Source organism: Chenopodium quinoa, unplaced genomic scaffold (genome assembly GCF_001683475.1).
Source record: "Chenopodium quinoa cultivar QQ74 unplaced genomic scaffold, ASM168347v1, whole genome shotgun sequence".
NCBI classification, from domain to species: Eukaryota; Viridiplantae; Streptophyta; class Magnoliopsida; order Caryophyllales; family Amaranthaceae; genus Chenopodium; species Chenopodium quinoa.
The window spans coordinates 4301990-4316518 of record NW_018745454.1 but is presented as its reverse complement, the minus strand read 5'-3'; the positions used below and the strand labels follow the sequence as shown (position 1 = coordinate 4316518).

The 14529-nt window shown below is 36.9% G+C and overlaps 2 protein-coding genes across 2 annotated transcripts; both read right to left on the bottom strand.

The window, feature by feature from the left end:
* Positions 1–7884: 7884 nt before the first annotated feature.
* LOC110713915 (extensin-like) lies at positions 7885–11171 on the bottom strand. The gene has a single exon (XM_021892360.1). It carries the CDS (start codon positions 9841–9843, stop codon positions 8221–8223), a length of 1623 nt encoding a protein of 540 aa, XP_021748052.1. The 5' UTR covers positions 9844–11171; the 3' UTR covers positions 7885–8220.
* Positions 11172–11381: 210 nt separating this feature from the next.
* LOC110713916 lies at positions 11382–14191 on the bottom strand. The gene is made up of 4 exons (XM_021892361.1): positions 13851–14191; positions 13495–13764; positions 12108–12267; positions 11382–11955 (listed from the first exon to the last, which is right to left on the bottom strand). The coding sequence occupies exons 1-4, from the start codon at positions 14067–14069 to the stop codon at positions 11777–11779; spliced, it is 828 nt and encodes a 275-aa protein (XP_021748053.1). The 5' UTR covers positions 14070–14191; the 3' UTR covers positions 11382–11776.
* Positions 14192–14529: the final 338 nt, after the last annotated feature.

The window sequence follows — 14529 nt, the reverse complement described above, 5'->3', positions numbered from 1 at the left end:
TCCGGGTGAAAAATAGTAAAAAAATTCCAAAATTGAAGGATAATGTCCACGCTTTTGAGAAATTTTGGAGGATTCGGGGCCTGGTGTCGAAAAGTCTTGAAATTCAAGGCGATACATCTCGGAGTGATAAAATTCCGTTTGGAAACATTTATGATCATTATATTGTGTCATAAATGTTCTTTGTAGTCTTCATTTAATTAAATATGTGCAAGTTATAAATCGGTAAATTGGTCGTTTAAAAGCGAATTGGATGGTTCCACACACCCAATTAGACTCCTAGAGGGTATTATGGACGATAGTAAACATTTCGACAATTTTTATTTTCGAGCGAAAAATAGTAAAAAAATTCCAAAATTGAAGGCTAATATAGTAATATCCACGCTTTTTGAGAAATTTTGGAGGATTCGGGGCCTGGTGTCGAAAAGTCTTGAAATTCTAGAAGATACATCTCGGGGTCATATAATGCCGTTTGGAACCATTTATGATCATTATATGGTGTCATAAATGTTCGTTGTAGGCTTGATTTAATGAAATCCGTGCAAGTTGTAAATCGGTAAATTTGCTGTTTAAAAGGAAATTGGATGGTTCCACACACCCAATTAGACTCCTAGAGGATATTAGGGACGATGATAAATATTTCGGCAATTTTTATTTCCGAGCGAAAAGTAGTAAAAAAAATTCCAAAAATGAAGGCTAATATCCACGCTTTTTGAGAAATTTTGGAGGATTCGGGGCTTGGTGTCGAAAAGTCTTGAAATTTAAGGGGATACATCTCGTTGTGATATAATAATGCCGTTTGGAACCATTTATGATCATTATATGGTGTCATAAATGTTCTTTGTAGTCTTGATTTAATGAAATCTGTGCAAGTTGTAAATCGGTAAATTGGCCGTTTAAAAGCAAATTGGATGGTTCCACACACCCAATTAGACTCCTAGAGGGTATTAGGGACGATGGTAAACATTTCGGCAATTTTTATTTCTAAGCGAAAAGTTGTAAAAAAATTCTAAAATTGAAGGCTAATATATCCACGCTTTTTGAGAAATTTTGGAGGATTCGGGGCTTGGTGTCGAAAAGTCTTAAAGTTCAAGGGGATAAATCTCGGGGTCATATAATGTCGTTTGGAACCATTTATGATCATTATATGGTGTCATAAATGTTCTTTGTAGGCTTGATTTAATGAAATCCGTGCAAGTTTTAAATCGGTAAATTGGCCGTTTAAAAGCAAATTGGACGGTTCCACACACCCAATTAGACTCCTAGAGGGTATTAGGGACGATGATAAATATTTCGGAAATTTTTATTTCCGAGCGAAAAATAGTTAAAAAATTCCAAAATTGAAGACTAATATCTACGCTTTTTGAGAAATTTTGGAGAATTCAGGGCTAGGTGTCGAAATTTCTTGAAATTCTAGGGGATACATGTCGGGGTCATATAATGTTGTTTGGAACCATATATGATCATTATTTGTTGTAATAAATAATCTTGGTGGGCTTGAGTTAATTAATGAAATCGGTGCAAGTTGTTAACCGGTAAATTGTTCGTTTAAAGGCAAATTGGATAATTCGGCCCACCCAATGGGACTCCCGGACGGTATTAGGGATCATGGGAAACATTTTGTCAATTTTTATTCATGGCGAAAAATAGTAAAAATTTTCAAAATTGTAAGATTTTGTAAGATTTCATTAGGGATACATGCTTTTTGAGAAATTTTGTAAGATTTTGGGCTTGATGTAGAAAAGTATTGAAATTATAAAGGATTTATCATTGGGTCATATAATGCTGTTTGGAACCATTTTTTATCGTTATTTGTTGTCATAAATGTTCGTGGTAAGATTAAATTAATGAAATCGGTACAAGTTGTTAATCGGTTAATTGGCTGTTTAAAAGCAAATTGGATGGTTCCACGCACCCAATTGGACTCCTAGAGGTTATTAGGGATTATGGTAAACATTTTGGCAATTTTTATTTCCGGGCAAAAAATAGTAAAAAAATTCCAAAATTGAAGGCTAATATCCATGCTTTGTGAGAAATTTTGGAGGATTCAGAGCTTGGTATCGAAAGTCTTGAAATTATAGGTGATACATTTCGTGGTCATATAATGCCGTTTGGAACCATTTATGATCATTATTTGATGTCAAAAGTGTTCATGGTACGCATGAATTAATGAAATATGTGCAAGTTTTAAATCGGTAAATTGGCCGTTAAAAAGCAAATTGGATGGTTCCACACACCCAATTGGACTCCTAGAGGGTATTATGGACGATGGTAAATATTTCGGCAATTTTTATTTCCTGGCAAAAAATAGTAAAAAAAAATTCCAAAATTGAAGGCTAATATCCACGTTTTTTGAGAAATTTTGGAGGATTCAGGGCTTGGTGTCGAAAAGTATTGGAATTCTAGGGGATACATCTCGGGGTCATATAATGCCGTTTGGAACCATTTATGATCAGTATATGGTGTCATGCATAAATGTTCTTTGTAGTCTTGATTTAATGAAATCTGTGCAAGTTGTAAATCGGTAAATTGGCCGTTTAAAAGCAAATTGGATTGTTCCACACACCCAATTGGACTCCTAGAGGGTATTATGGACGATGGTAAACATTTCGGCAATTTTTATTTCCGGGCGAAAAATAGTAAAGAAATTCCAAAATTGAAGGCTAATATCCACGTTTTTTGAGAAATTTTGGAGGATTAGGGGCCTGGTGTCGAAACATCTTGAAATTCTAGCGGATATATCACGGGGTAATATAATGTCGTTTGGAACCATTTATGATCATTATATGGTGTCATAAATGTTCTTTGTAGTCTTGATTTAATGAAATCTGTGCAAGTTGTAAATCGGTAAATTGGCCGTTTAAAAGAAAATTGGATGGTTCCACACACCCAATTAGACTCTTAGAGGGTATTAGGGACAATGGTAAATTTTTCGGCAATTTTTACTTTCGGGCGAAAAATATTAAAAAAATTCCAAAATTGAAGGCTAATATCCACGCTTTTTGAGAAATTTTGGAAGATTCGGGGTCTGGTGTCGAAAAGTCTTGAAATTCTAGCGGATACATCTCGGGGTCATATAATGCCTTTTGGAACCATTTATGATTATTATATGGTGTCATAAATGTTCTTTGTAGGCTTGATTTAATGAAGTCCGTGGAAGTTGTAAATCGGTAAAAATTGGCCGTTTAAAAGCAAATTGGATGGTTCCACACACCCAATCAGACTCCTTGAGAGTATTAGGGACGATGGTAAACATTTCGACAATTTTTATTTCCGGTCGAAAAATAGTAGAAAAATTCCAAAATTGAAGGCTATATCCACGCTTTTTGAGAAATTTTGGAGGAATCGGGGCTTGGTGTCGAAAACTCTTGAAATTCTAGGGGATACATCTCGGGGTCATATAATGCTGTTTGGAACCATATATGATCATTGTTTGTTGTAATAAATTTTCGTGGTAGGCTTGAGTTAATGAAATCGGTGCAAGTTTTAAACCGATAAATTAGTCGTTTAAAGGCAAATTGGATGGTTTCACCCACCTAATGGGACTCCTGGACGGTATTAGGTTTCTTGGAAAACATTTCAGAAATTTTTATTTATGGCGGAAAAAAGTCAAAATTTTCAAAATTGATGGCTAATATACACACTTTTTGAGAAATTTTGTAACATTCTGGGCCCGATGTAAAAAATTATTGAAATAATAGGGGATATATCTCGGGGTCATATAATGCTGTTTGGAACCATTTTTTATCGTTATTTGATGTCATTATTGTTCGTGGTAGGCTTGAATTAATGAGATCGGTACAAGTTGTAAATCGGTTAATTGGTTGTTTAAAAGCAAATTGGATGGTTCCACACACCCGATTGGACTCCTAGATGGTATTAGGGGTTATGGTAAACATTTCGGCAATTTTTATTTTCAGGCGAAAAATAGTAAAAAAAAAAATTCCAAAATTGAATCTAATATCCATGCTTTGTGAGAAATTTTGGAGGATTCAGGGCCTGGTGTCGAAAAGTCTTTAAATTATAGGTGATACATTTTGTGGACCTATAATGACGTGTGGAACCATTTATGATCATTATTTGTTGTCATAAATGTTTGTGGTAAGCTTGATTTAATGAAATCGGTGCAAATTTTAAATCGGTAAATTGGCCCTTTAAAAGCAAATTGGATGGTTCCACACACCCAATTGGACTCCTAGAGGGTATTATGGACGATAGTAAACATTTCGGCAATTTTTATTTCCGGGCGAAAAATAGTAAAAAATTCCAAAATTGAAGGATAATATCCACGCTTTTTGAGAAATTTTGAAGGATTCAGGGCTTGGTGTCGAAAAGTATTGGAATTCTAGGGGATACATCTCGGGGTCATATAATGCCGTTTGGAACCATTTATGAACAGTATATGGTGTCATGCATAAATGTTCTTTGTAGTCTTGATTTAATTAAATCTGTGCAAGTTGTAAATCGGTAAATTGGCCTTTTAAAAGCAAATTGGATGGTTCCACACACCCAATTGGACTTCTAAAGGGTATTATGGACGATGGTAAATATTTCGGCAATTTTTATTTTCGGGCGAAAAATAGTATAAAAATTCAAAAATTGAAGGCTAATATCCACGCTTTTTGAGAAATTTTGGAGGATTCAGGGCTTGGTGTCGAAAAGTCTTGAAATTCAAGGGGATACATCTCGGGGTCATATAATGCCGTTTGGAACCATTTATGATCTGTATATGGTGTCATAAATGCTCTTTGTAGTCTTGATTTAATGAAATCCGTGCAAGTTGTAAATCGGTTGATTGGCCGTTTAAAAGCAAATTGGATGGTTCCTCACACCCAATTAGACTCCTAGAGGGTATTAGGGACTACGGTAAACATTTCGAAAATTTTTATTTCCGAGCGAAAAGTAGTTAAAAAATTTCAAAATTGAAGGCAAATATCCACGCTTTTTGAGAAATTTTGGAGGATTCGGGGCATGGTGTCGAAAAGACTTGAAATTCAAGGGGATACATCTCGTGGTCATATAATGGCGTTTGGAACCATTAATGATCATTATATGGTGTCATAAATGTGTTTTGTAGTCTTGATTTAATGAAATCTGTGCAAGTTGTAAATCGGTAAATTGGACGTTTAAAAACAAATTGGATGGTTCCACACACCCAATTAGACTCCTATAGGGTATTAGGGACGATGGTAAACATTTGGGCAATTTTTATTTTCGGGCGAAAAATAGTAAAAAAAATTCCAAAATTTAAGGCTAATATCCACGCTTTTTGAGAAATTTTGGAGGATTCGGGGCCTGGTGTCGAAAAGTCATGAAATTCTAGAGGATATATCTCGAGGTCATATAATGCCGTTTGTAACTATTTATGATCATTATATGGTGTCATAAATGTTCCTGGTAGGCTTGATTTAATGAAATCGGTTCAAGTTGTAAATCGATAAATTGGTCTTTTAATAGCAAATTGGGTGGTTCCACACACCTAATTGGACTCCTAGAGGGTATTAGGGACAATGGTAAACATTTCGGCAATTTTTATTTCCGAGCGGAAAATAGTAAAAAAATTCCAAAATTGAAGGCTAATATCAATGCTTTTTGAGAAATTTTTGAGGATTCAGGGCTTGGTGTCGAAAAGTCTTGAAATTCTAGGGGATACAACTCGGGGTCATATAATGTCGTTTGGTACCATATATGATCATTATTTGTTGTTATAAATGGTCGTGGTAGGCTTGAGTTAATAAAATCGGTGCAAGTTGTAAACCGGTAAATTGTTCGTTTAAAGGCAAATTGGATGGTTCCACCCACCAATGGGACTCCTGGAGAGTATTAGGGATCATTGGAAACATTTCGGCAATTTTTATTTATGGCGAAAAAAAGTCAAAAATTTCAAAATTGAAGGTTAATATACACGTTTTTTGAGAAATTTTATAAGATTCTGGGCCTGATGTAGAAAAGTATTTGAAATTATAGGGGATATATCTCGGGGTCATATAATGCTGTTTGGAACCATTTTTTGTCATTATTTGTTGTCATAAATGTTCGTGGTAGGCTTGAATTAATGAAATTGGTACAAGTTGTAAATCGGTTAATTGGCCGTTTAAAAGCAAATTGGATGGTTTCCACACACCCAATTAGACTCCTAGAGGGTATTAGGGACGATGGTAAAAATTTCGGCAATTTTTATTTCCGGGCGAAATATAGTAAAAAAATTCCAAAATTGAAAGGTAGTATCCACGCTTTTTGAGAAATTTTTGAGGATTCGGGGCTTGGTGTCGAAAAACCTTGAAATTCTAGGGGATACATCTCGGGGTCATATAATGCCGTTTGGAACCATTTATGATCATTATGTGGTGTCATAAATGTTCCTGGTAGGCTTGATTTAATGAAATCGGTTCAAATTGTAAATCGGTAAATTGGCCGTTTAATAGCAAATTGGGTGGTTCCACACACCTAATTGGACTCCTAGAGGGTATTAGGGACCATGGTAAACATTCCGGAAATCCGGGCGAAAAATAGTTAAAAAATTCCAAAATTGAAGGCTAAAATCCACGCTTTTTGAGAAATTTTGGAGAATTTGGGGCCTGGTGTCGAAAAGTCATGGAATTCTAGGGGATACATCTCGGGGTCATATAATGGCGTTTGAAACCATATATGATCATTACTTGTTGTAATAAATTTTCGTGGTAGGCTTGAGTTAATGAAATCGGTGTAAGTTTTAAACTGGTAAATTGGTCGTTTAAAGGCAAATTGGATGGTTCCACCCACCCAATGAGACTCCGGGACGGTATTAGGGATCATGGAAACATTTTGGCAATTTTTATTTACGAGCGAAAAAGTCATATTTTTCAAAATTAAAGGCTAATATCCACGTTTTTTGAGAAATTTTGTAAGATTCGGGGCCTGATGTAGAAAAGTCTTGAAATTTTAGGGGATATATCTTGGGGTCATATAATGCTGTTTGAAAATATTTATGATCATTATTTGATTTCATAAATGTTTCTGGTAGGCTTTATTTAATGAAATCGGTGCAAGTTGTAAATCGGTAAATTGGCCGTTTAAAAGCAAATTGGATGGTTCCACACACCTAATTGGACTCCTAGCGGGTATTCGGTACCATGGTATACATTTTGGCATTTTTCATTTCCGGGCGAAAAATAGTAAAAAAAATTCCAAAATTGAAGGCATCCACGCTTTTTGAGAAATTTTGGAGGATTCGGGGCCTGGTTCCACACACCTAATTGGACTCCTAGAGGGTATTCAGGACCATGGTATACATTTTGGCATTTTTCATTTCCGGGCGAAAAATAGTAAAAAAAAATTCCAAAATTGAAGGCATCCACGCTAAATTTTGGAGGATTCGGGGCCTGGTGTCGAAAAGTTTTGAAAAGTCTTGAAATACAAAACTAGTTTGAACTCTAAGTTTAGGATATTTTCGAGGGTTGATTTTAAACTTGGTAAAGTTTAAACGAATCATCCAATTTTAACTCGTACACCTTACATGTTTCCCAATAAACTAAAATACTACTCGTATGACATAACCTATCTTCAATTCGCCACTTTGTACACATGCTAGATGTAATGGATACTCATCATCATCCCATGCACCTCATATCACGATATACTCCGCACCATGAAGCTTCAGCTGCACAAAAATGTAAAAGGCATACTGCAACATTGTACAAAAGCAAGTGAATCTTTTATTGAAGATTATATAAGCTTGAAACTTTTGCTCACAAACATACCAATTTTAATCTCTACGTTTCTTCTCTCCCAATAATTTTGCAATTAATAAAGGATTAGTCAAGCCTTGATCAAGTCTCTTCCTAGGTGGGTATGTGTATGTCATTCAACACAGTACAAAGAACAATTATAACAGAAGCAAAACAAACATAAAGCATTAACTTATGTAATTTATTCCCAACGTGCTCTAAATAACAGAACAAGGTACATATATCAACTTATAACAATATAATTAGTACAACATTTTCGCCTTTCGGTACTTTTTCTTATTAAAAAAAATTAAAATAAGAAAAAAAAAAACCTTAGGATATTTGGGGGCGTCTTTAGCTCAGGAAATGGTTCAGACAGCCATATATCAGGTTATGTCCTGCCTCTTCAAATTTTGTATGAAGTAGAGTTAATGGAATCAGAATTTAAATCTTCTTATGACCTGATTTTGACGACTAACTTCACCTTTATTCCCTAAAACATTATTAGTATATAATTCTACTCTGAGAGCCATTGTCCTTTCTTCTTTTCTCCTGCATTGTCCTTGAACTGGAGCCCATGACTATGACCATTCAACGGCTTTCGGGTTACAGAGAGATGAACCCCAGGATCATTGTGAGTGCAGGTGCTGTTGAACACAATGGAGCTGTTGATACCTTGCACATTGCTGTTCATGTATGCATGCATCGGCACACCAGGTTTCGTCGTTGCATTATTATGACCCTTACCTTTCAGCTTAGACATGTCTTCTTTGCCATTGTAATTAACTTCTGATATGACTCCATCACTTCTGGCTTTGTGAGGGTTATTCAAAGCAGAACCACGTCCAAGTTCCATAATAGCGCCTTTGTTTTCACCAGTAATAGTTATAATTCTCACGCCACTATCTTCAGAATCTGAGGACTTCCTGTAAATGTCTCTTTCTTTTGGTTTAACATTCTTTCCAATCCGAGGCTTCTGAGAATCACTGCCATATGAATCGAGAAATGGCTTGGGTTTTCCGACAGTATGCTGTACGACCACTGGTTTGTTTACAGCTTCAGGTGGAATTTTATTTCCACGTTCTCCCTCGGAATTGAGTTGTGAAGGGGGCAGGGCTGTTTTGTATTCAGCAACAGGAGGCATTTTAAGCCCTCGGTCTCTCTCGGAATGGAGTTGTGAAGGGGGCAGGGTAAATGGAGGAGGAGTAACAGAGGGTTGAGTTTTTTGTGACTGAGGAGGAGGGGTTTCTTGAAGTGACATATAAGATCTTGGCATTGGACGAAAAGTAGTAGTGGCAGGTTTTGGAGGAGAAACATCTTGCGAAGAGAGCTTAGTTGGAGAAGAAACATCTGGCGACATGGGAGGTGTTACTTGTTTCAAAGAGGGAAATGAAGGTTTGGGAGGTGAGGGTGGTTTTGGCGGAGAAACAGTTGGTGCCGTGGGAGGTGATAATTGTTTCAAAGAGGGAAATGAAGGTTTGGGAGGCGAGGTAGGAGAAGGTGGTTTGGGAGGAGAAGGTGGACTGGAGCGAGAGATAGCTTGGGAAGACGGCAAAGAAGGTGGAGAAGGTTGGGTTTTTGGTTTAGGAGGTGACGGCAATGAAGATGTTCCAGGAGGTGAGGGCATTGAACTGGAAGGAGGCGACTTTTGAGGGACTGGGGATGCAGAAGTTATTGATGTGGGAGTTCTAGTGATTGCAGGAGGAGATCGAATAGCAGGGAGAGGAGGCTGCTGTGTAGCAGCAGCAGGGGGGGCAGAAGCAGGAGCCTTTGGTGCTGAACCGGTGGTGATGGTGGGGGTGGGAGCAGGGGCAGGGGCAGGGGCAGGAGAGGGAGCAGGAGCAGCAGAGGTGACAGCTAATTGAGGAGGAGCAGAGGCAGAAGGGGTTGGAGCAGGAGCTCGAGGAGCAGCATCTTGAGCTGGAGGAGGCTGAGTAGCAGAAGGCCTAAATGTTGGTCGCATGAGGGCAGGTCGAGGCATAGGAGAAGGTTGGGCTTGAGGCTGTGGTGCAGGTGCTGGAGCTGGTGCTCGTGCAGGTGCTGGTGCTGGAGCTCGAGCAGGAGCAGGAGCAGGAGCCTGCTGCTGAGAGGGTCGGAGAGTGGCTAAACGGAACCATGGGCGAGACTGCTGGTTTGACATGTTGGAAGTCAAATGTTTAAATTATCGAAACCTAAAATAGACTTCTAAAGAACAATAGGCCGATTGAGGGTGGAGAAAAAGGATCGGTACGAGTTCATATATATATAGTCTTAGGAGATGTACAAAGCAAAACATAACACAAAATCTGAAAATTACAACCGTACAAAATAACATCAGAGAAAAGGGAAAGGCATCAGATTCAACTCCCACCAGCAGCTAACAAAAGCTCACTAACCACGATTGGGATCAAATTGAGTCATTCGCAAGTGTCTTGCTTTTTCCTTTATTATATTACAAGGTTCTTAAGTCAAGCTTAACATGAAACATAGGAAAGAAACTAAAATAAGCTAATAATATTATTCTCCACAATCTACAGTCTCTTAACCTCAGCGGCCAAAAACTTACTTTTGTGGAAGATATTCAACAACTGTCCACAGATTGTACTGCATTATTGCGGCTGTGGCCCTTCTCGGAAATTAACGGAAGAGCTCATCAACCGTCCACAGATTGGACTGCATTATAAAGCATTTGACATGTGATCATGCAGGGCATCTTTAAAACCTCAATAGTAAGCTTAGCAAAAACATACAACTTCTTGAAGAATCTAAAAGCTCGGTTATAAGAAGCTCTGCTGCCTCTGCTATCAAAATCTTTTATCACTTTACAGATGTTATGCTATCTCCTTGCACTAGACTTCTTGACTTTACTCCATCAAGGTTACTAAAGTCAGATACATTATTTATTCCTGAAGCGTGCAGTAACAATTGTAGGGCTCAATGAAAACTGTAAAACGTAAAGGCGGTCCTCATGTAATTCTGATACCCTATGTAAAGACAATCTTGAACGACAATTTCTACAATGTACTCAAAACATGAATCACAACACCCCATAGGCCCATGCTATTTTCACTACGAAGAAGCAAGGTAACTCATACAGGGAACAGAATGTGATTCCAAATGGAAGGGGGGAAGGGATTAATACTATAGCAGCGAAACAGAAAAGAATAAAGTTGAAGATGACTGATGTCATACATAAATTACTGTGGTAGAAGAAGCAAGAGATTACACTGGGGAATTTGGTTTACAGCTGGATGCAAAAACGCGAATAAATGAAAAGTTCAGAAAATATTTTGTTTACAAGTTCCATAAGGTTGTACTATATTATGCTTCCATACTCTGCTTATGCTAGAATTCCACTGAATTGTTGTCACTGGTATCTAGCTAGTGTCTTAATCTAATTTCTTATGAAAAGTATGCATTTTTTTTAAAAACTTTTCAACCAAAGGAAAAAAAGAGGAGTAGAATTCAACCAAAAAAAAAAAAAAAGAGATTGGGGGGGGGGGGGGGGGGGGGGGAGTAGGAGTAGTTAGCACTATATTTTCAAATCCTCATTCTATTTTCAAATAACAGAACATGGATCCTTATTCACCCTTGTAAAGTAATATTTTCATAAGTCTCTCATCCAAGCATTATATTCCAACGTACCTCATCCGAACAGTCGAAAACCCTATTATAGACAGTAATAAGAATAGTAGTTCATAATATATAAAATAAATTATATAACATCACCATTGATAACAACATCACCATTGCCAATACAGAATAAATAGCTCACAGGAGAAGGTTATTGAGGCTCGTTCAACAAACAAACAAACAAAAACTTGTTGTCTATAATCATCCCTCTAATTCCATAGCCCATTGTAATAGTCTTCAAAAGAATGTAACACTACAGCTCCGTAGATACCAGAATCTCATGTTTCATTACAATTTTTACAGCTAGACAATACATATTTTCACCTTGCAAGTATAAAGCTATTCACAGTACAGGGACAAGGAAATGGGAACAGGGAGGAAAAAACAACTTATGTGTTTATACGAGTAAACAATTTAGCACAGGGAATGTGCAAGGAATGCCAGACCTGAATTGATGCGATTCAAGGCCAGTTAGTGAATTGAAAAACTTTGAAGACTATATCAATTCCAGTGGGGATCTGCCATATGAACAAGATAACATTTAAAGCATTCAGAGCAATGTGAAGACTTCTAGCGGTTTCATTCCCTTTCTGCATTGCAGGTACAAGTGCTGCAGCTGCTGCCCACAGCACTGTAATTGCTGTTTTGCAAGCAAAATAAACAATATTAGAAGCAATCTAGCAAGGAAATGATTTCCATAAAAGCTTCTCCAACACCATAGAACATTGCAATTAAAACACATTGGATAGTTATTTTTTTGCATTTACTTGCATAAATTGCAGTAGTCTATACCTGCTCCAGCATATAAATGAGGCCCAGGAAATAGCTTTCCTACTCTAATATATGTGTTAAGTCCTCCACCAACTGCCTCAAAAACACCAAACCCCAGCAAAATTGAGCCAGCGTTGAAGTGTCGGTCCCTAAAATTCCCTTTTAACAATTCTTTTCTCTCCTGGATACATACAAAGAGAGAAGGTTTCAGGGATAAATCACCGCAAAGGCATAAATATGAATGCACAAAAGTTAAGAGTGATCTTAAGATCAAGTAATATTCGTAATATAAGATCAAGATTGTTGTTTAATTCTCCATGGAAGCTGGCAATAAACAATCCAAGATTCCAAGGTTATATCTTGCCACACACAATTGGTATGACATAGAAAATCAATTTTCTTAGTAAATTATCATTAACCAACACTGAAATGATTTGATCTCACTTGAAACCACATCACAGCCTTAATAGAATGGTCGAGATAGAAAACCAAAACCACTAATAACTTTCATTTTTACTCATGGAAGCATAAAAATCGATGCAACTATCCTGGTGATTTAAGGCTAGAAAGGTTCTTCCTGTTGTCCTGTACCATACATAGGCTCAACAATGCAGTGAATGATAAGGCTAAGTTATAATGGATGAGTCAATTGAACTAAAGAGGTTCACATCAAAGATGCAAGGACTAGTGCAAGGTGGAAGAAAAAAAAATACGGCAAAGGGTTATAATTAATAACACGGATAGATATTATATATAGGTAATATTTGTCACATATATATGTATATATTTTGTATACTTATTGATAAAGTAATCAATGGTACACACTCCAATTTGAGGAGTTTTCTCGAAATTTAACAAACACATATATCTGTTTAAGCTTGATATTCAAAGTGACTTCTAAATGGTCTCGTCGTGGGGAGCCAAGAAAAAAGTCATCTTTCACCTAAAACTTCTGTTTGAACAGCCAAGGCTAGAATTGCTCACTAATCGTCTAGACCATCCTTGTTAAAAATTAATTGTCATTCCCATCCTCTCTCCATCACTCGTTACTGAGTATTGGTACCGTGACAATATTTCACATATATAGAAAACTCGAGAAAAGATTTCTACTTTCTCCAACGATAATTAAGAGTGTAATAATACAAGTATGTACCGAATTAACTTGGTACCAGAGTTATCACCATTGTTCAGGACACAATTATATTAAGAAATCCAATCATGATCAACTAACTATAAGTCTATAACATCAGAAAATGTAACTTTCTAGTCTCTCCAACCCGAATTATCAGACCACTTAACTAACTTTCATCATTAAAATCAATTAAATATACACATAACAAGATATCAAGTAAATAAATAAATTTAAATCGAAAAGACAGTACAATTAAAGAAAGATTAAAAAAAAAACCTCAGTAAGTTGCTTGATTTTGGATTCAATAGGAGAGGGAGGGGCAGGATTATCAGAAGTAGGAGAACCATCAGGAGTAACAGCAACAGGCTTAACCTGCTTCTTAAGCTCATTAATCTCATTTTGGATAGTCCTAATTCTACGCCATTGCCAGCCCAAATAACCGGCCCACAATGTATAAACAAATAGCCCACTCATCACTGCTGGGTGTATCAATGCTGCTGTTCTTCCCTCCAATATCCCCAATTGACCCTCAACCGCCAATGCATCCTATTTTTCAATTACAAGTAAAATTAAATCAACAAAAAAAGATGAAAGTTTTCATCAAAAATTGAAAAGAAAATGAAAAAAAATACCTGGGCATTTAGAAGGAAGGGCAATGCGAGAGTAGAAAGAGGAAGAGCACAAGATTTTAAAGGATGAAAAAAATGATCTTGATCTTGTTTGATTAGGGTTAATTTGTTTGGATTAGGGTTTAATTTAGATGGGGTTTGAGTGGAGGAAGGAGTGTGGAGTTTTGATTGAATTCGGAGAGGTAATGAGGGGAGATTCAAAGCAGAGAGTGTGGCAGACATGCTTCTCCTAAACCTCTGGGTTTCTTCCTCCCCTGTATTTTTTGCACACTAACAATTTGTGGCAGTTTGGCAGGGAGGATGAGAGAGACGAGGAGATAAGGAAATGAGAGGGCAATCCTTTTTTGACATTTGGCGATATTTCTTGGCCCCTAAAACGTTCGTTACTCTAGATACTCCTTGACGTTTTGAGATACTATCACACGACATAGTTCAATAGGAAAAAAGCATGCTATTTCATGATATATACATTGTTGTGCATGGGATTATATTGATTTTTACTTAATGAAAGATGATTCGACATGGCATGACCTGACATGACGTGATTAAGTAAATTGAATTATCTTGGGTGAAACCATACATTTAAAGTTTTGGTGTCCAACATGGTGGTAATCGACTAGCCAATGCTATAAAGCCTATAATACAACAAATATGTACAATGATGGTGAAATAGTGACGAATA

Coding starts and splice junctions, on each gene's coding strand:
- LOC110713916 (XM_021892361.1), bottom strand. CDS start 14,069: ATGTCTGCCACACTCTCTGCTTTGAATCTCCCCTCATTACCTCTCCGA. Junction 13,765..13,850: donor CCTTCCTTCTAAATGCCCAG/GTATTTTTTTTC, acceptor ATTGAAAAATAG/GATGCATTGGCGGTTGAGGG. Junction 11,956..12,107: donor TCATTTATATGCTGGAGCAG/GTATAGACTACT, acceptor CTTGCAAAACAG/CAATTACAGTGCTGTGGGCA.
- LOC110713915 (XM_021892360.1), bottom strand. CDS start 9,843: ATGTCAAACCAGCAGTCTCGCCCATGGTTCCGTTTAGCCACTCTCCGA.